The sequence below is a fragment of the Catharus ustulatus genome, chromosome 6, assembly GCF_009819885.2.
Source record: "Catharus ustulatus isolate bCatUst1 chromosome 6, bCatUst1.pri.v2, whole genome shotgun sequence".
NCBI lineage: Eukaryota > Metazoa > Chordata > Aves > Passeriformes > Turdidae > Catharus > Catharus ustulatus.
This window is the reverse complement of record NC_046226.1, coordinates 26,928,264-26,948,327: the sequence shown is the minus strand read 5'-3', so window position 1 is coordinate 26,948,327 and position 20,064 is coordinate 26,928,264. Positions and strand designations below refer to the sequence as shown.

General features: G+C 37.2%; 1 protein-coding gene across 8 annotated transcripts in view; it reads left to right on the top strand.

The window, feature by feature from the left end:
* NPAS3 (neuronal PAS domain protein 3) overlaps window positions 1-20,064 on the top strand; it is a 597,848-nt gene that overhangs the window by 37,674 nt on the left and 540,110 nt on the right. Inside the window, exon 1 of one of the 8 annotated variants that reach the window (XM_033061910.2) lies at window positions 9,940-9,989. The exons of the other annotated variants lie outside the window; for them this stretch is intronic. Within the exon in view, the coding sequence (XP_032917801.1) occupies window positions 9,955-9,989 (35 nt within the window). The 5' untranslated portion in view covers window positions 9,940-9,954. Of the gene's footprint in view, window positions 1-9,939; window positions 9,990-20,064 lie in introns of those variants that run through there. 8 annotated transcript variants of the gene reach the window in all.

The window sequence follows — 20,064 nt, the reverse complement described above, 5'->3', positions numbered from 1 at the left end:
TTTTTCTTTCAGACAAAAACTTTATTGATGCTCTGAAAACCATACAGGCTCAAACCCAGGAAATCTTATACCTTGAAATTTATTTTTATTATTACTATTTTATTATTCTTGGCATGCATCTCATGAGATTTTTATTGCTGCAGTTGTCAGCCCTTCTACACTGGGTACCTATTCGATGAATCCATGCAATGTCTCACACAAAATGAGACACCCCCTTTTTCACATCTGGCAGCTTGAGAAGCATCACAATGCATAAAAAGCAAAACATAGGAAGGGGGACATTATGTTTTTTGTATGGCCTCTCTGCAGCAAGTCATACATGTACAACAAAATATTTCAGAGAGAAGAATTTTGTTGTGTGTTTTCTTTTTGCTTTTATCAGAAAGAACAAAAAAGTTGCATTTGATACATGGAGTTATTTAGGGAGATACCTAAAATATACTGAGATAAAAAAATAAAGAAAAAATTATGTTATTAACTTTAAATATTGAAAATTCAAGGTAGTGAAGATAGAACCATCAGGCTGACAGCAGGTGGGCCAACCAGCAGGAGGGAAATGATACTTGCTGCACCTGTTCTGCACACTTAAAAAAAAAGTTTAAAAAATTGGAAATTCCTGCATGACACCTACTCTTATTCTGGTATTTCATTACTGTATTTTCCTAGTTTTTCTTCAAATTTTTACAAGGGGCATCTCAATATTTCAAACTACTTTATGCTATGTAGGTGTCTATGTTTCTTTGTATTCCTATACATATATATCACTGTGCTACCTTTAGGGTGGTGCTACAGAGGGTAAATAAAAAGGGCAATAAACCCTTTTTTATTGTCCTGATGGAAATAGCCCACTACTATTATTCCTATTTTACAGGTGGACAAAAGCAAACTACAGGAAGAGGTCAGCATCAATTCATGGCTTAACTGTAAACATAATTTATGGGTTATATCTCAGTTGCGTGGAGGATGGAGTCAGTGCATAGAAATGGCTTTGGTTTCCTTTTGCTCTCTTGCAGCTCTGCTGGTTCAGTAACCCTTGTAGTTCACTGAGGAATTTGCTGTCTGCTCTAATTTTGGTCAGATTTGAAACAGCTGCAGGGGTCAGAAAGTACATCATAGATCAGTGTGGCAATGGAAGTGGCTAAGCCTGTGCAATAGAGAAGACACCACACAAGGGCCACGTGAGCTGTGTGGTGTAGTAGGATCACCTGTGAACTGGTCAGAGAAAGATTACCCAACTGAGTCATCATTAGGGCCTTGTATATGGAGCACCAGTTGTAAACCAGATGGATTCTACAGGTGGGTTTGGCTCTAAATTGCTGGCTCCCAGAGCTGACTGTGAGCTATTTAGGGAATCATTCTAGAGAGATAGCTTATCTTAAAAAGGCTTGTAGGATTAGGGGTTTTGGTGTTCCTGGATTCTACTCTTCAGTCTGCTATGAATTGTTCCAAATAAGTATAGGTAGGTAACTTTGCTTTGTTTCTCTCTGCTTCCTCCTTGGTGGAATTTTACCTTGTTGCTTAACATTGATGCTGCAAGCATGAGTGGTGGTATTGTCAGTTTGACTACCTGAATTCACAAAAACCATCGTGGTGGTGGTCTCAGTCTTGTTGTACTGTGATTTCTTCCTCAGAAGTCCTCTGCTACCAAATATAGCACATTCAGAAACTTTTAATTTGATATTAGAGTCAAAATGTATGGTGTATAGAGTGTTAAATAAATTAGAAGTGAGACTTTACTGTCTGCTTTGTTTTCTGGTGATTGTGATTCTTGAGAAAACTCTATTTCTGCCTTCAGAAGTTGGATCATACTCAAAAATCCATTAACACCACTTGGAAAGCTAAGCATTTGTGAGACTTGATAAAAATCATGCTTGACTCATTCTGAAAGACGTGGGGAATTGCTGAAGAACTGACCATGACTAAAGATAGCAAACAGACTGTTGTCTGAAAACTGTGATATTCTCAAACAGGAAAACCATCTACTTCTTTTTTAGGGTAGCAGAGAAAGCTTAAGTTTACCAATAAAGTACAACTGGCTTGAAATGAGAATTATAGACAGCTTAATTGAGTAGATAAACTGTGGGAGCTCCCATTTAAAGAGGTACAGCACTTAGTTTATCTTCCAAGTGTGTGAAGTGCATTTTACATAGCTGTTCAACCAGTGCATGTATTTTGGTGGTAGACTCTATTCTTCCTGAAAAAGGTGGATCATATCCTCCTAAGGAGAGTTCTTTTTGAAATGGACTGCATAAATAACTAAATTTATTTGAGGGGGATCCTTTTAATCTCACAAGTGTACTGTATGTTTAACTAAGCTATCACTGTCATTCAGATTAGTTGATACGCCAGTCCTAGTATTTGAAAGACAAGCTGGACATTGTGTTCCTAGAAAAAAAGAATTAAATAAAATTGCTATGGAAATGACATTTTATACATCCTTCTGAGGAAGGTTTCAGGTTGCAGAGCTTGATCAATATGTTCATTCTTCTAGGCAGAAAAAAGACAATCCTTTAATGTTAAATTAGGACAAGTAAGTAATTACAAGATATTTAGAAGCTTGTTTATCAGTAATTCATAACTATACTGCAGGCTTGCATCTTGAAAATACAGCAAATTGGAGGGGTGAGGGTGGGTTGTTTTATTGCTTTTTCTAAATTTAAAATAAATATGTAATTGAGTAGGTATAAAACTTTTTTTGAAGGGCATACAGTAGTGTAGTTACAAAAGACAGGTTACTGCAGATGGGCTGTTTGACTTCTCTGTGCTTTGGCAAGAGGAAATTTCCCTTTAGTACAGATTCTTGTTCACAAGCTGACAATTGTTATGTTCAAGTGTGAAGAAAGGTGTAGCTGCCCCAAATTTAGCTATTCCATTGCTTGTAAAGTTCTGCTTGCTGAGTCAGCTGAAGAGGAACTCCTATTTCTTCACAAGTCAGGTGCAGTACTGTGAAAGCTTCGGTAACCTGGTCTATTTACTAAGGCTCTTTACTTGTAAGTTAGAAAAAGTAGGAAACACAGACCCCAAACTGGAAGTGCAGTATTTTCGGATTTGGGTGTTGATTTGTCTTGGGGTTTTAGTGTAGTTTTGTTTGTCTGTTTGGATTTCTTTGTTATTTTTGGAATTGTTGTTTTCTGAGATAGGCCTGATTCTAGTCTGTGCTTATGCAATTTTGTTTATTGGCTCAGGTATTATAACTGCCTCTGAAAATAAGATTAAGTCATATCTTGTTGCACCTAAATACCAATTTGCATGTCCTGGCCCTTAGGTAATCTTTGCCTTTAAACTTGTCTAAAACACTTGCCTTTGTAGGATCTGTGTTCTAAATGGCCTCTGATATATATGTCTATATTTTCACTTAGCTTTATGAAGTCTTTATAATTCAAGTGTTTATCCTCTTTTTGAAAATGTGTATTTCTATTGGCATTATTTTATCTGTTAAACTCTGTTTGCATACTGCAAAATAAACTTTACCTTTCTAGCATGTTAAAAAAAGGCTATGGAGACGCTTTGGATTTCTTTGAAGACAGCGATTCCCATTTCTGAAATTGGAAATCTTCAGCTTGGCCAAGTCACATAGTGTTTGTAAGCCTGTAGATATTAAGAATATTACACAAACTGCAGATGACCAAGCCCTGCAGAACTATGAAGCTAAGTCACTCGTTTAGGTGGCTGTGTCATTGGTATTGCAATGCATCAACCTTGTAAATTAGTCTCATCATTGGAAATCCTTGTGCAGTTTTGGTGCAAGAATTGATAATAAGGCTTTTTGTATTTTATAACAAAGGCATCTGAGGAAAGATGGAGAAAGCAATTGCTTCTTTTTGGGTTGTCATCAAAATACATGACTCTATAGCTGAAAGAGAAGTCTGGTGTGCTATCTGTGCTATGCACTGAGGACTAAATGCTTTCTATCTCACACAATAGTAATGACAAGTAATTAAGAAGCTCTGCAGGCTACAGAGAGTTTTATTTTGTGTGTTCTGAAGGCCCATGAAAAGACACATCATATCTTTCTTTGGTTTGATTCTGTGACCATGCCTGGTTTTTCCTGCCAGCACCATAGGCTTTGTGCTTGCTGCAGATCCATACAGTTACCCCTCTGGAAAGGAGGCTCCTCATGCTTCCTGTTTCTTCAGCCTGCCTTTCCTGCTGCTTTTCTGCTCTGTTTGTTTTCTGCCAATGCTGGCAAAAGCCATTGCAGATACTGGGTTGAACCGGTTTGCTTCATTATATATATATATAGAGTAAGCTAGTAGTTTTTATACCCATAAGCATCAGTTGGATGAGAGAGAAGTCACTTGTGTTCAGTACTACCATAAGCATCACTATGACATGTTACAACACTGTTAAAGTAATTTAATAGTTACATGTGGGTCATATAACCCTCAACCAAAAAAAAAGTATGACATATGCTTTAAGCCAGAGAATAATTTTATTAATTCCAATGCACTGCTAACTTACTGAAAAGTAAGAATGTTTAAGTGTTTTTCCAGACTGAAGTCTTTATTAGTAACCTGCATATTATATATGTGTATTGTTCAGATAGACAGGATATTCATGTGGTGAATTATTTCTTTATATTTGATAGGATTGAATAGAATTTTTGTCTGTCTGCTCTATTCATTTTTCACATATTAATGACATTCATCTTGTCTATCTGTGGCATTTTTAATGTGCTCATGACCAGAGTATCTGCTTGTCTCTTCTGCAAATAAATGTCTTAAGAAGACATAGGAGCAGTAATGCATGTGTAATTATTATTTTTTTGAAAGTTGTTACTGAAACACAGTAGCCTCCCTTCCCCCACTCCAGTACTTATTTTTCCCGGTGACAAAATCTGCAAGCACTGAGCAACAAGTTTATCAATTTGAACAGGCCAACTGCACAACTAAATGTATGTGAAACTTAACAAATCCCTTGGGGAAGCTGACTGTAAGAATTTCCTAGTCTGTGTCGAGTTACTGAGGTGCGACATGGTGGATTGAACTTAATGCCTTAGGCTAGCACAGTCAAATACAGAGAGTTTAAGATTTTGCTGTGTCCATGAAGGGATCTGCTGGTAGTTGTCTAAATTAAGCTTTCAGAAAAGAATATAACACTATCATGAGCTCTTTCCCTTGAATATTTTGGCAGGTTATTCTGGTTTAAAAGATATCCAAGTAGGATTTCCTCTGTTTAAGTCTCATAGCAGTTGCAAAAAGATTGAAAGGTTATTCCCCTTTACCAGGAATAGCAAAATACTGAAGCAGAAATTTTTCATTTCCAAGTGTGCTATTTCTTTTAAAGGTATAGTGTCTTAGCAAAATCAGGGATCTCCACCTGCATGGGAATTGACTCCTACCGCCTTGTAGGTGCTGCTGATACAAAGACTGTGGGGATGGCACACCTGCCCTGGGTTTCTCACCACATCTTTTCTTGTGTGCATCTTTGTGAAGGGAGAATTGATCCTAGGGACTGATCTGGCTTTGGTGACCATTCTGACCATCTAGCAGCTAGCCTGAAGAAGAGAGTAGCAGCAGAAGCTTGTGAAATAGTCTGCTACAGAGGTTAAATGAGGTCTCCAAGAGGCAGCAGTGACTTCAGCTTACAGGAACAAAAACTTTTGTACTATGTACATGCTAAGAGCTGGAGAGCCACCAGGAGGGAAAAGCGTGGGTACTCAAGTGTGTGCACAAATCCAGAGCTGGAGCTACCGTCACAGATGAGTAATTTGTTTCTCAAATGCTAATAACATTGCAGTAGTTTGTAGATCCTCTTGAAAAAGAGCAGGAGTGATGCAAGTTTTCTGTGTGACTGAGAACAATGCATGTGTATTAACACAGGTCATTATTTTACAGGTAAGAAAAACAGTTATTAGTCTGTTACTTATGTATGACTGAGAATGATGAGACTTTTATTTGTTTATGTGTTTTAGCAGACAACAGCGTGTAGCAGGAGTCTATAAGTCATGAGGCTGTAAGAAGATCCCTTTTCAATCAGAGTATGTACCTGTTGCAGTGACTCCTATACCTGCAGATTTTTAGGAGGGTTTACTGTCTGTTCTTCCTATTGGTGGATTTCAAGTTCATGGAGTCATAGAATGGCTTGGGTTAGAACGAACCTTAAAGATCAAAATTTGCCCATCTTATTTTATGTTTCCACTGAAATGTTGTTTGGTTCATCAGTATGTGGACAAATAAAACACACTATATTACAAAATTTTTTAAAATCTTGTTCAAGCTAATATGAATTACAGGCAAAATCAGCTCTTCCCAGAATTTTTGTCTGAGGATGTAACACTTCAAATTATTTTATTTTTTTTAATTTACCTTTGTTCTGCTTCTTATTCACTCTTATTCTCATTAGCTGGAAAACTAATACAAATTTTAGAATAAGGAGTATGTTTTTGAAAAAAGGTTAGAAGTGCTCTCTTTACTTCCAGAGTGGGACTCTTGGGCTTCATTTTAAATATTGAGCTTGGAATGGAACAACTTAATATGAGGAATGGGTTCTTTTCTTGATTTACATTAAAAGGGATCTATAACCCTTGAAGTACAGGAGCATAATGTTGACCTTTTGTAATATTACTAAAGCAGTTTTGTGAAGCTGGCTTAAGAGATGCAGGTGTATTAGGTAAGAAATTGGTAAGCAGCAGAGTTATTTTTTTCAGCAAGCTATATTAGTGCATGCACAAATTTCTGGTGGTTGCCATGACACAGTGTGCATGGGGGTTTTTTTGTGTTGATTAAATGGAGTAATAAGTAATTTATACCTTATCTAATATGAGAGGTTCTTGAATACCTTAGAAAAGTTGCTAGAAATTCAGTACTCTGAATGGTTTTGGCGGTGAACAGTCAAATACTTTTGATTTTTCTGGTGGTCACTTTTTAATTTTTGTTAAAGCTGACTTTCACCAATGTTTTTTTAATGTGTGCAATAAGAAGGCAGGAAAGGAAGAGTCACTGCAAAGTAAAGTTTTATTGCACTATATAAGTATTATTACATCTTTCATACCTCAAAACAAGTTTCATCAGTATTGATGAACTTAAGACTTTGACATTAGGGCTGGATTGCATTTCTTTGGGGTCCAGTGTATGTGGGGTTTTGCCTTGAGCTCTCGTTATTTACTGCTGCAAGGACTATTGGCTGTCGGATGATTCTGTAGTTCTGTGAGTTACTGTATTTCAATAAAACTGTGGCCTTGACCTTTAATCCGGCTACCAGAAATCTATGGTATTTTTTTCTCTTTGTAGTCCAGAGTGGCATTTGCAATGTAACAAAAATTTCAGAGATTTTCTTCCTTCTGGCACATAAAAATGTTGATGCAACTTAATGTTTCCTCCTTTAAAGAAGTATGCCTCTTCAAATACTTAGTTTCTAATATGAGCAAGCAGCCTGACTAGCTCTACACACCTTTACAGTACCCGAGCATTAAGGACAGGATGTTCCATTTTGCAAAAAAGACTTTCTCTTTCTTTCCGTAATGAGCTCTGCAAAAAGGAAACTAGCCAAAGCTATTGGAAAAGCAAACATCTCAGTAAATTAAATTTGGAAATAGCAATACTTTTGAATTTTCAAGATATTAATGTTTAGTTACAACTGAAATACTATTAAAGAAGAAATATATGTTTAGTTTCTTTCTCATACTGAAAAAGTTACTTAAATGCATCATAATATGTGGGATTCTGATGTGGGACTCTGCTGAAGTCTCTGGCATACGGAAGGGAGGTGCCAGATGCAGAATTTGCTCCAAGTTGAAACTAAATTAAGACACAGTCATGGAGGGGCCTGGCAAGTGGTAGGGCAGAGCTCTGCCTTCCATCCACTTGTAAGCAGACCTGGCTGGCTTCCCACTGATAAACATGATGCAAAAATCTGTTGCATCCTGGACTACTGGTACAACCACAGCTATGGGAGGCATTTAGTTTGTTACTTGCAATATATCCTATGAAGCTTTGCTGTTTTTCTCTGCCTATCTTGTTCGTACTAAGCTGTTTAAATTGACTGGTCTTATAATTTAACATCTAGAGCATTAGTAAATGGAAACTTTTGCCCAAGTTTTATTTTAGGCTTTTCAAAAGTTTGCACAGTGATGTGCTCATTTAATATAGTGTGCAATTGACATAGAGTGCAATGTATTATTGTGAACAAGCTAATTTATTTACAGCTAATGGGAAATAAATAAAAAAGACTAATCCACAGCTGATTTTTCCATAACCAATTATTTGCAAACATTTTCCCCACAATATTACCTACTGAAAAGTTTCAATCAAAATTTGAGTGAATTTAGTTGTTACTGATTTAGGGGTGCTATTTAGGAGACTAGTTGGGATGTGAAATACAAGCTCTTTCAATTGGGTTCATTATCCATTTTATTCTCTGATTGAATAGACACAACTTTTAAAATTGGGTATTCCAAATGCTAGTGATTACAAACTCTGCAGTAGGCAAAGCAATTTCCTGTTCTTTACATAGTTCTGTCAGGAAATAAGTATGCCAGAGCCCTGGTAGAAAAAAAAATAAAATCTCAATATCATACAAGTGAAGATGATAAACCACAAAAGTGAAAATTTTTCAATGTTTTTGCAGCTTGAGACCAGAAATACAAGAAAATGAAATGACTGCAAGTTAAGATGCACGCTATGGATAAGCTATTCTGAGCACTTTCCCAAATATATCTTCCTGAGGATTCGGCATTATTTGTTCCTCTTCTGTCTCTTGTCCAAGTAAACATCTGTAAACTGCTCAAGTCCTTTCTCAACAAGGGCTTGTAACTTTCACTGACACTAATGGTACGTACTTTTGCTTAGTGCCAAGGAAATAGGACCTTTCTTAGAGTCAAACTAACTTAACTTTCATAAAGTAATGTAATTGACAGGTCCAAAAATCCACCACTGCAGTCCAGGAACAAAGTGTCAGGGCTGTATGCAATGTACAGCCTTTCAGAGAAATATAAAAACCTAAAGTTGAAAGAGACCCATCAGGTCCTGGCTCTGCACAGCACCATTCCCGGGAGTCACACCTGTGCCTGAGAGCATTGTCCAACCACTTCTGGAGCTCTGCTGGTCTGGCGCTGTGACCACTGCCCTGGGGAGCTATTCTAGTGCCCAACCACCCTCTGGAGGAAGAACCTTTTCCTAATATTCCACCTAAACCTCACCTGGCACAGCTTAAGGCCATTCCCTTGTGTCCTATCACTGGTCACCCCACAGAGCAGAGATCAGTGCCTGCCCCGCCTCTTCCCCTCACAAGCAAGCTGTAATTGCAATGAGATCTCCCCTCAGTCTCCTCTCCTCCAGGCTGAACAGACCAGGTGACTTCAGCCACTTTTGTATGGCTTTCCCTCTAGGCCCTTTACTGTCTTTCTAGCTTTCCTTTGGAGTATTTCTAATACCTTTGTAACTTTTTTTCATATTGGAGTCACTATTTCTTGACTGACTTTCAAGTCACTTCTCTTAAAGGTCTTGTTCAACCTTGACAGTTCTAGGATTCTATGCTTCCAGTTGCTTGGCCTTATTTGCTAGTCTCTAGAATTTCTGTGGCTACCATTTGGCTGGTTTTCAGGTTTTTTTGATTAATTTTCCTGTTGCCTTTCTGGCTGTCAGATACTTTAACAGATTTTGCAGTGTGCCAGTGTAATGCATCCTATGCTTAAAGATGGTGAGGTTCAAGAAAGTGCAGTCATTAAACTTGGAAAATTGATATGAAGGCAGTGGACAGTTCTTTAGCAGAACATTAAAAATATCTGAACACTAGCTTTACTAATGCAAAGAAATAAAGTTTAACACAAATCTGGTTGTACTAAACATGATCTCTTTAGTGACCAAAAATTTGAAGGATGTTGTGAGAAGCTGAAACTGGGTGAAATTGTTATGGATGACCATAAAAAAATGGCATGGAAGAATGGAAATGAAAATTGGAGAGGCTTGGGCACAAAGAGGAATTCATAAGAGACAAAGCAGTGAGAAAGGAAGAATGAGAAAAGAACCTGCACATTGCTCAGTGAGTAGGTGAGAGACCAGTAGATGCCTTGGCATTCTTAGAATATTTTTTTAACTTCTTGCTACTTAATTTTCACTAGAATTATTAATGGCATGAGATTCCTTCCTAATTGCATCTATATCACATTTGAGCAACTCAGGGGTTTGTATAAAATATAAAGGAATGAAAAATACTTAATTAAGCAGGGTTGCAGTGTGGCAGGGTTTTTTTTTTGTCTGTTTGTTTAAACAATGAATTATATTTATCCAAGCATAATTGAGGATTGGCATGACAGCTTACACAGCCTGAAATATCATCTGTGAAACTCTGGGAGCACTGGTAAGATTCCTAGCATACCAAGAGGTGTAGAGCTTAGCTCACTTCAGCAGGAGTCAGAAACCCAAGTGGGGACTCCAGGCCTCAAACAGTAACTAAAGAAACTCAAGGCTCCTAATGGAGGTAGGGGGCTGCTCTGGCAGTGTCTTTTCTTACTGGAAATTCTCATTTAGGCATTTAATTGGCTTCCTGAAGAAGGTATCAATGAAGAGTAATTTCTCAACCCTACTTCTCTTTAAACCTTGTTGACCTAAGCAATAAAAGATCAGTCAGCAAACTTCAGTTGCTGGAAAAATACACATTGCTCATAACCTTCTGGAAAAAGTAAACATGACTTCTTCAGCAAACATAGTGTCAACAAGCCTACCTACACTAGTAGAATAAACAGGCTTTATAGGTAGTTGAGAAATAAATATGGCATAGATTTTACTAAAATTCTAGCTTTTCATCATCATCTTGGTTTTGATATTTTATTTGGTTGTTCTGTGATGACCATGATAAAGATGAAATCACCACATGGAGTTAGGATGATGATTGAGGAAAAAAGTAGTCATCAGATGGAAAACCTAGAATTCTAGCAGGGGTGCTGAACTGATGTCCTAAACTAAGCAGTAGTTTCAATGCAGTGGAGTTCATGGTGTGCCTTCAGGGCCTGCTAACATTTGTCTTCACTGATGTCTTGGATGAAGAAATAGGAAGTTCTTGTTTAGCTTGTTGGAATTATTAACCTAGAGCTACGTGCAGAAGGGGAAGTCTGTGTGCATTTTAAAGCACTGGGATAGAATTCAAAATTATATTGATAAACTGAAGAAATAAAATATGACAGTTCACTAAAGGGAAGAGCTAAATGATAAGATTTTAAATATTTGGTGAGAAGATGATCTAGGAGAAAAAGTAACTTGGGATCCTAGCAGTCAGTAACAAGCTGGCCTTGAGGCTCAATATGGTATGTTAATACAAAAATGAAGATTGGGATCATCATTTTGAGTGAAATGGGAATCTTGAATAATGCCTTCTAAAAGTAAAAAGTGAAAGTATTTGAGTTTTTTTTTTTTAATCAAGGAAATCCTAATGATAGGGATATGACCATTACATAAGCATGTATAAAAATCTTGAAATCTGACAGCCTGGAGCTAAGACAAGAAAATGGAAGAAAACCTTAACATCTTTTTCTCAGTCTCATAAAAATGTGTTCAAACGTCGAAAGGTCAAACAAAATCACTTTTGGGTACAAGCAATGACAACAGTTTCTTGAACTGCTTTAGAAATGCTTCACAGTCCATGTAATAAGTACCATCTCAAATGGACTCATTTTATTGATTGAAAATATTTCTTTCATAAAAAGAAAATATACTGGTGTGCATATCTATGGTTTTCAACAGCTAGTAAAGTACAAATCGAGTTCCATATTGACATCTAACCTACTCATAATTGCTAATTCCGTTCCTAATAACTTAAAAGTGTGCAATCTTCATATTAGCATTGTAATGCTGATAAAGTAATCACATTCTGTATATATGTAGTGTGGCATGTAAGTGTGAGCTTGGTGTGTATTAGAAGGGTGTGTTTTCCTATGGGTTTGGGCCTTCATGTGTGTGGTGGGGTGTTTTTTTTCGGTTGGTTTGTTTTTTATTTATTCATTTGTTTTGGGGTTTGTTTTTGACTTGGTTTTTGATTTGTTTTTTGTGTTTGTTTTTTTTTTTTTCCACAAAGCAGAAATCTGCCTGACTTCTGAAATTATGGCACAACATGTCTTGTGATATGATGGCAGAGAATCTTGCTATTTGCTTCCCTTATTTTCTATGATTGGGATGAAGTCCTAAAGGCTGCTCTGAGGGATTTCTGCTCCTTTGTTTTGTTATTACATGGTTATGTATGTTATTGGTATGTTCTTATTTGTATATAATATTTGTCCTATGAAATGTTGTGCTTGGATTATTTAGGATAGATAGAATGGTTTCGCTTTGTGGGCAAGTGAACATTCATAAAGATCTTTGGGACTGAATTAAAAAAAATCTGATATGAATTGGTCCTCTGGTTTACTACTGTGTGATGCTTTGGAAAAAAAAGAAAATTAAGTAAAGCTCAGAATAATGAATTATGGAATTCAAACCACCAACTGGATCATCCAATTTTTCTGTTTATATATAGTGAATCTCCAAAGTGTATTTTCTACTCTGCTTTATTCTGTTGTAATTGTCAAAAGACAGTGGGTTCTATGGCTTAATACACTCAGGTTTTAGGAAGATTTTCCAACGATGCATGTGTTCATCCTAGTGTTTCTCATTGTTCTTCCCTGTCTCCAGTTAATGGATACAAGTTTTCCACACATAAATAATCATCTTACATGGTCCTTTGCAACTACAGCATATTTTTTCTGTATATCAATGGAGAATCTGTGTATTTGGTTAAACTTTAGTTATTTGTATGCCTGCTAGATGGAGGTCACAGATGGTAAAGGTAGCAAGTTTCCAAGTGTTGGTAGAGATCTTTGCAAGTTCAGTTTTAAACCACTGAGGCTTAAAGCTCTTGGTGAATAAAGTCAAGTCTGCTCCCATTTAAATAAGAAAGATGTGTTTTTAAGTAAGTGAACTGTTCAATAATCAGTACTAAAAATCAACTCTTATCTTTGCCTAACCACCCAAGTATTAGAGGCAGCAAGATCTTTTTGATGACAGCTGAGTAATAGTGATCAAATGAAAGCTGCAGCAGTGCTGTCTAGAAGGATGGGCCACTGCCTTCAATCTGTATTTGTTCAGTGGTTGGGAAACTGATACCCTCTGGAAGATACTTGAATGTGTTACCTGGAAGGGGTAAAAGAATTTGAACTGTAAGCTTAGGGGAGGTTTTAAGAATTAATCCAAGTTTCATAATTCTGTTGAATGCTTATGAAGTAAAACCCCTTAGACTTCATGCCCCTAGGTTCTAGTCTCGCACTTGGATGCCACCTCCAACTACTTCTGCAGAGGCTGAAAAACATAGGCAGGGATTCAGAGAATGATGTATGTCTTCATGGAAGATTAGGGCCTGAGATATTTTATCCATCATTCTGAAGTACTTCTACCTGACCTCAGAATTTGCCCTATTTCCAAAATTTTCATGATCCTTTTACTATAGCAGTGCTTTCTGCACTGGCTAAATCACCGAAGGGTCTACAGAAATCTAGAAACAAACATTTTTTAAACTCTTGGTAGAAACAATAATTGGACAGTTTTCTGTACAGCAGATTTTGATGTTGTCATTTAATATTTTTAATTATATAGAGTGCCCACTGATACATGCAGTGTGGCTCAGCAGAGGCAGAGGGGGCAGAGCCACTGCCTTGTGAAACTGATGGGTTTTACCCACTGTAGGCTGGATCCTGGATGTTACACCAGCTGTAGTTTCCTGACACGAGTCTTGTAGCACAGTAGTGTAAAAGAAGAGCTGTAGTTGTATTTATTTGAACATGAGAGAATGAAGTGGAGCATGCCATCGTTTGCAATTGGTAATAATAGTCCTAGGGTGTGGGAGACAACCTGACACATTCACTTGTGTGTGTGGTGCTGACTCTGTGCAAGATGTGGCATGTTCACTGGCCTCTCTGTACAGCAGCAGCAGGGAAGCAGAGATCTCTGTGCACCTGTGCCTTCCAAACACTGAACATGGACTTTCTCTTCCTCTGTGAGGTGATTTATTATATAAATAGCAGCTACATATAGAAAAAAAAAAAAAAAAGCAAAACATTTTGTTTTCAGATGCAGTCAAGTAAAAGAGAAGGAAAAAGCACCAGAAGCAAATGTTTTTCTACAGTTTACATCTTTGGAGAAACATGAATTATTTTTTCTTCTACAGACAAATGAGAGAAAAACAGTAAAAATATTGAAAGTGTGAGACATACTGCTTTTAGTCATAGAGGGATGAACTGGATTTTCTTGCAAGTAAGGTGAAGAAATGCAGCAGCAAGTGAAGAGTTGTGATATGGTCAAGGTTTTTCTTTTTTTATTTAAATACTTTTATTCTTGTAAGGAAGTTGAAATGATTGTGCAAGTGTATACATAAAAAAGACTACTAGTGGAAAAGTCTAGGTAAAGGGGGAAGGGAATATTTGCAGCTGTAGAATTAAAATAATTCTTTGTCCTTGTGGCATTGTGCACATATAAAAATAATTAAGAAATTATTAATTTGAGATTAAATTCAAATAATATTAACTTCAAATTATGTGTAATATGTGAGTATAAATGTATATTAAAATACACAGTAAAAGAAATTATCTGGGCATATTTTTGTTAAACACAACCAAAATACACCAAATTTTGATTATTTGAAATGTGGTAAAAGTTAGTCCATTAAACTGCTTATTATTTGCTCTGTTAAGAGATGAAACCTGTTGAACTGGAAGAAAGCAAATTTGTTCTTATTTATGTGATGGAGGTGTTTGAAATTAGTAGCCAATGGCCTTTTAAAGGAATGAATTTACTTTTGAAAAGTGATGTGTTTTTCTCTTCTATGCCATATTAACTTCATGGATTAAATTGATTTCTAAAAATATCGACAGGCTATATTTAGAAGAAAGTGGGGGTTTCCCCCTTATTCCAGAAAATGCCAATTGCTGTACTGCTACTTGGGTAGATCATGAAATTAAGCTCACAATACTACAATCAGCTTTTACATTATTTTGGTTTTAACTAGAAAGTATTTAGTTTACCATTCCTTGAAAAATAATTCTATCTTTTTTTTTTAAATAAAGGACAAATAGAGTGGTGCTGATTTTTCTCATGTCCTCCCATCTGAACAGTGGCATTTTGCAGACTTTTTTTTACTGCCATTTAAAGTGATTACATGGAATACATGACTGTAGATAAATGGGTCTTCGTTTGCTTAATCTATTTTGCAATAAATCAAGTATGTAAGGGAAATATGAGTGTGTGGGTTCTCCTGACTGTATTTGTGAAACCCCACTAAATGGCATTGGGGTGCTATCAGTGCGATTGCAAAGGTGCAATTTGAGTATACTTCAGAAGTTGAATAGATGAAGCCAATAATGTCCCAGTGGTCCTTTGAATTTGGCCCCATGAAATTAATTTCCACCTCAGCTTGTACACAGAATAAATTAATTCATACAGACTCAGTATTGCTCTTCTACAATCTGTGTAATTGCTTGTTTATACCAGCACCCGGTAGGTCTCTTTATCTCTGAACTTTTGTGCTCTGCAATATTAGCTTGTCTAAGGCTGTAAAATTAAAAGTTACTTAAGGATTTTATTGAGCTGAAGGGATTGTGTTTTTCAGCCATAGAGGGTTTGTTTACTTAGCAGTGATTCAACCCCACCCTGTTGTAAGGCCAGCCCAAGCTGTTATCACACAATGGGACTTGGTGTTTGACCATAACTGCACGTCTCACTCAACAGGCAATCAGCATTTTAATTAGTGATTAAAGGAAAGTCATTGTACTCTAGCTGCTTTATCACAATAGCCTAATAATTTTGTGTTGAATAAATAGATAATGCAAAAGGGAAACCTCCCCTCATAATGTTGTTGTCATTAAGGGCTCTTTTACTCACTTGTGTATGTATTAAAACACACATGACATGAATAGAGGTAATTATAATTGCTGCAGGTTTTTTGGCAGATTAGCTGATATGTTTTTTCATTGTAAACCTTTTCCTTTATAATGCCACTCTAAAATGAATGCAGTATTTAAAAGTTCAGATAAAGGTAAGCAGTGGTGGCTCTGGTTCAGCTGTGTGGATGTGAATGATTGATTTGCTGTGTGCATCACTGGAATTAGGTAACTTGCATCATGACTGTGATGTACTGTGTAATTGATGCAAGCCCTTTCATAGCATTCTGAGATTGAAATCAATATTTATTTGGAGTGCAACAAATGTAATAAGCTGCATTTTTTTGTGTAAGCATTGGTCTAGCTCTATTTTTGGTTCAGTTTTATAGAAGATTGTTCAGAAGCATCTGATACATGTTTTGGTATGGTTAAATAATTAGTTAAGAGGATAAAAACAAGGTATGGGAAACAGTCTGCTCTGAAGCTATGAGCGCACAGTTAACACTCTTTTTATTATGAATGGACTAACAGTTTATTAATAATTTTATTTATTTCCTGCTACAAATATTCTTCATCTGCATATCATAGATGGCAACTCTGCATGGCTAAGCTTCACTATGCTTTTATCTCTACTAACAGTGAATGTTGGATCCTAAAACATGTAATTTTTGGAGACAAAAACCCTCCCCTTGTATGTATAAAACAAATTTTTCCTTAAGTGAATAGCTTTTTGCAAACTTATAATGGCGTAAATACAGAACCTTATATATAACAAGAATACATCTTTAATGCATAGGTTGACTTAGCATGAAGGTTTTCTTCCTCTTTTTTTTTTTTGTGCTGGCAAGCACTCTAACTTATAACTTGTTGAGTTCATTACAACTTGGAAATTAGAAGGCATGGTAGATAAAAGGACATTGTCAAATAGATTGCTTTGAGTAGTTTGCAAGGGATTTATACAACCAGTTTTGATTACTTAGTTTTGAGTGTAACACCTATTGTCATCTATGCTTGCTTTGCTAAGCTGTTAAGTTCAGGTGTTGAAGTTCAGAGAGCTGCGAGGGTAGGGATTTTTTGCATTCCCATTGCTTCATGATGTGCTTTTGAAGTGTTAACAGTTCTTGTTCTAAAGTGTCAACACCCACTCCATGCTCTCTTGATACTCATGGTAATCCTCACTGCTGATAACTTTGGCATGTTGAAACAACAAGCTCGCCCACACCTGACTCAATAAAAGGAGCTCTGAAATAAATGCAGTGGTAATTTACTACTAGGTTTGTATAAGTGATGTTAAGTCATTTTGCATGTTACATGATTGAAGGTATCCGAAGTGTTTGTTATGTGACACATGAAGAGGATAGCCTTCATTAAGAGGTGTGCATATTTGGTTTGTCTGACCTCTCTTACCACCCCTGCCTCACACACACCTCCCGCCTCACCTGACAGGTCAAGTCCACAGATACATTTTGACTTTTTTTTTTTTTTGGTGTTGAAGTAGGAATTAACTCTAATTTTTTTCCACAGGTGATTGCTAGTGAGGTTGAGACAAGAATTACTAACACATGTGGCTTTATAGAGTTTCTGAAGTACCCATGCAAATACCTTAAATGCTCAGAGAAGAGAGAAAATTAATTATTTGCTGTAAAGACTGGGTGGCCAGCATGAGGAATATGAACAGTGATGGAGGCATATGATGCACAAAAAGTCCAATTAGACTGGAGATAGAAAAGGGGATTGTTAACTCTACCTATATAGAGGTAGAAATGTTGGCTCGTACTTCACACTTTATATCGGTAACTGGAAGTTTGTCAAGACTTCAGTAGAGAGAATGCCTAGACTGCCTTCCTATTTTGTTCCATGGCAACATGCAACTTCTATTTGTGTATATAAAAATCGAAGGGCTGAGTTGCACTTTATTTTTTGGCGGGGGGGATGTTCAACAATTCTGACATCTTTATAACTTTTTTTTTTTAAAACCTAAATAACTTTAGTCATAGAATAGAGTCATAGAGTGTTAAGGATTGGAATAAATACTAAAGATCATCTGGTCCCAACTTCCCTTGCCATGCACAAGGACACCTACCACTAGACCAGGTTGCACAAGATCTTGTCCAACCTGGCTCTGGAGAACCTGTTCCAGTGTCTCACCACTCTTAAAGTAAAGCCTTTTTTCCTAATATCTAACCTAAATTTCTCCTCTTTCTCTTGAAGTCATTACTCCTTTTCCTATCACTACAGTTCCTGATGCAGAGACCCTCTTGGCTTCCCTGTAGGTCCCCTTCAGGTACTGGAATGTTGCCATGAAGTGTCCATGCAGCCTTCTCTTCTCCAGTCTTGACAGCTTTAACTTTGTCAGTCTGTCTCCATAGGACTGGGGCTCCATTCGTCTTACCAGCTTCATGGGCCTCCTCTGGACTTGCTCAAGGACTGTATCCTTAGGGAGGGGCACCAGAATTGAACCCAGTGCTTCAGCTGGGGTCTCGCACAGCAGAGGGGCAGAATCCCCTCCCTCTCCCTGCTAGCCATGCTGCCTTAGATGCAGCCTAGGATAGACTTGGCCTTCTGGGCTGGAAGTCCACATTGCCAGCTCATTTTGAATTTTTTTTTGTCAACCACCACCCCCAGTCCTTTGCAAGGCTGCTCTCTATCACTTCTCTGCTCAGCCTTTAGGTCTGCGTGGGGCTGCTGTGAACCAGGTGTAGGACTTTGCACTCTGCTTTGTTGGACTTGATGAGATTTGTATTGGCCCCACTCTTAAGCCTGTCAAGCACCTTCTGAATGGCATCCCTTCCAAACTTCAAATGTGTATGTAATATATAGCTTAATAGGCAAGGCATATATGGACTAGATGAGGTACCACTGCTAAAAGTTGCAGTGAGTCATAATCCCCCTTTCTCATAGGTCTGGTAAATGTGAAACCCACACTTGGGGGTGCTCCCATAATTACAGTACTGTGAAGATGTTACACCCGAATAACCGTATCTAATAATATTCATGAGGTAACACCAATAGCAGTATATCAAGTGATTGGTAGCTTACATAGCAAAACCTTACAGCTGTGCAATTTAGAAAATTTTGGGTACAAATCTGAGTCTTGATTGTCAGTTTTAACAAAAGACAGCTTAATTAAAGAATTATCTTTTCAGCTATGGATATCGAGTCATGGAAGAACTATGCACATTGCAACACCAACTCATTTTGGTTTTTTGCATTTCCTTCTGTCTGTTCTGTGTCAGGTTTGACCAGAAGTCCATAGGACTGACAGTGCCAGAGACCTCAGAGATGCTGGACTGCCAGCCTCCAACATGGCCCTCTGACCTGCTGTGGTCTAGACACTATCAAAGCTGTGGACCATCATTGAAAGGAAGCAGTCTGGAGCTTTTGGAACAAGATCTGCTTGTGATGGTCTCTTCTGATGTAAATGTTAGGGCAACAAAGTTTTTGGGTAGCCAAGTCACAATGTTAGTTTTACTATTTAATTCAAAGATGGTCTGTGACATAACTGGAGTTGAATTTCTTTCACTATGAAGTGCTAGATGATCTCTTCACCCACCCACCCCTGTATCTCCTTACATATAGTATTTTGGCTGATTAGTTAAATAGCTGTACTTTTTCATGTTGCTCGTGAGTATCTTTTTTCTGCCTTCAATTGCTAGGAAGGTTAACATTACCAGCTATTTATAATCACATCCATCTCCTAATATATTAGAATGATGCTTTGTGAGACCTGATCAGTTGTAAGCGTTTGGAGTGATATTTAAGTTAAGGCATTTTTAGTGAGAGGATTCATACACAGAATGATATTGGTCCATCTTGGTGTTATTGCCAATATCTCTCTTGCTAAAAAAAGAATGGAAAACAATATTCTAAGTTCTGAACAGAAGTACAAAACCAAACTTGAAACCATTAATTTTTTACTTGCTGTGCAACTTTTCTTTGTTTCTCTTATATACTATAGAAAGCATCCCAAGAAAATAAGAAGGCAAGTTTTCTGTGAATGATAACCATAGATGGAAGTGCAGTTGTATGTCAGGCTTTTACAAGGTCCTTGTTAGTAAAACAGGGATGGGTGGAGACTTTTTCATGTGTAATAAACAAGGATGAGTTATAGTAGTCACTACTAATTCCATAAAAGCTTAAATTTAAAATACATTGTTCCAAAAAGCCAAGAACTGTGTAGTGCTATTGTGATTCCTGGTATCAATTTGTGATAGCAGCTGGGTGCC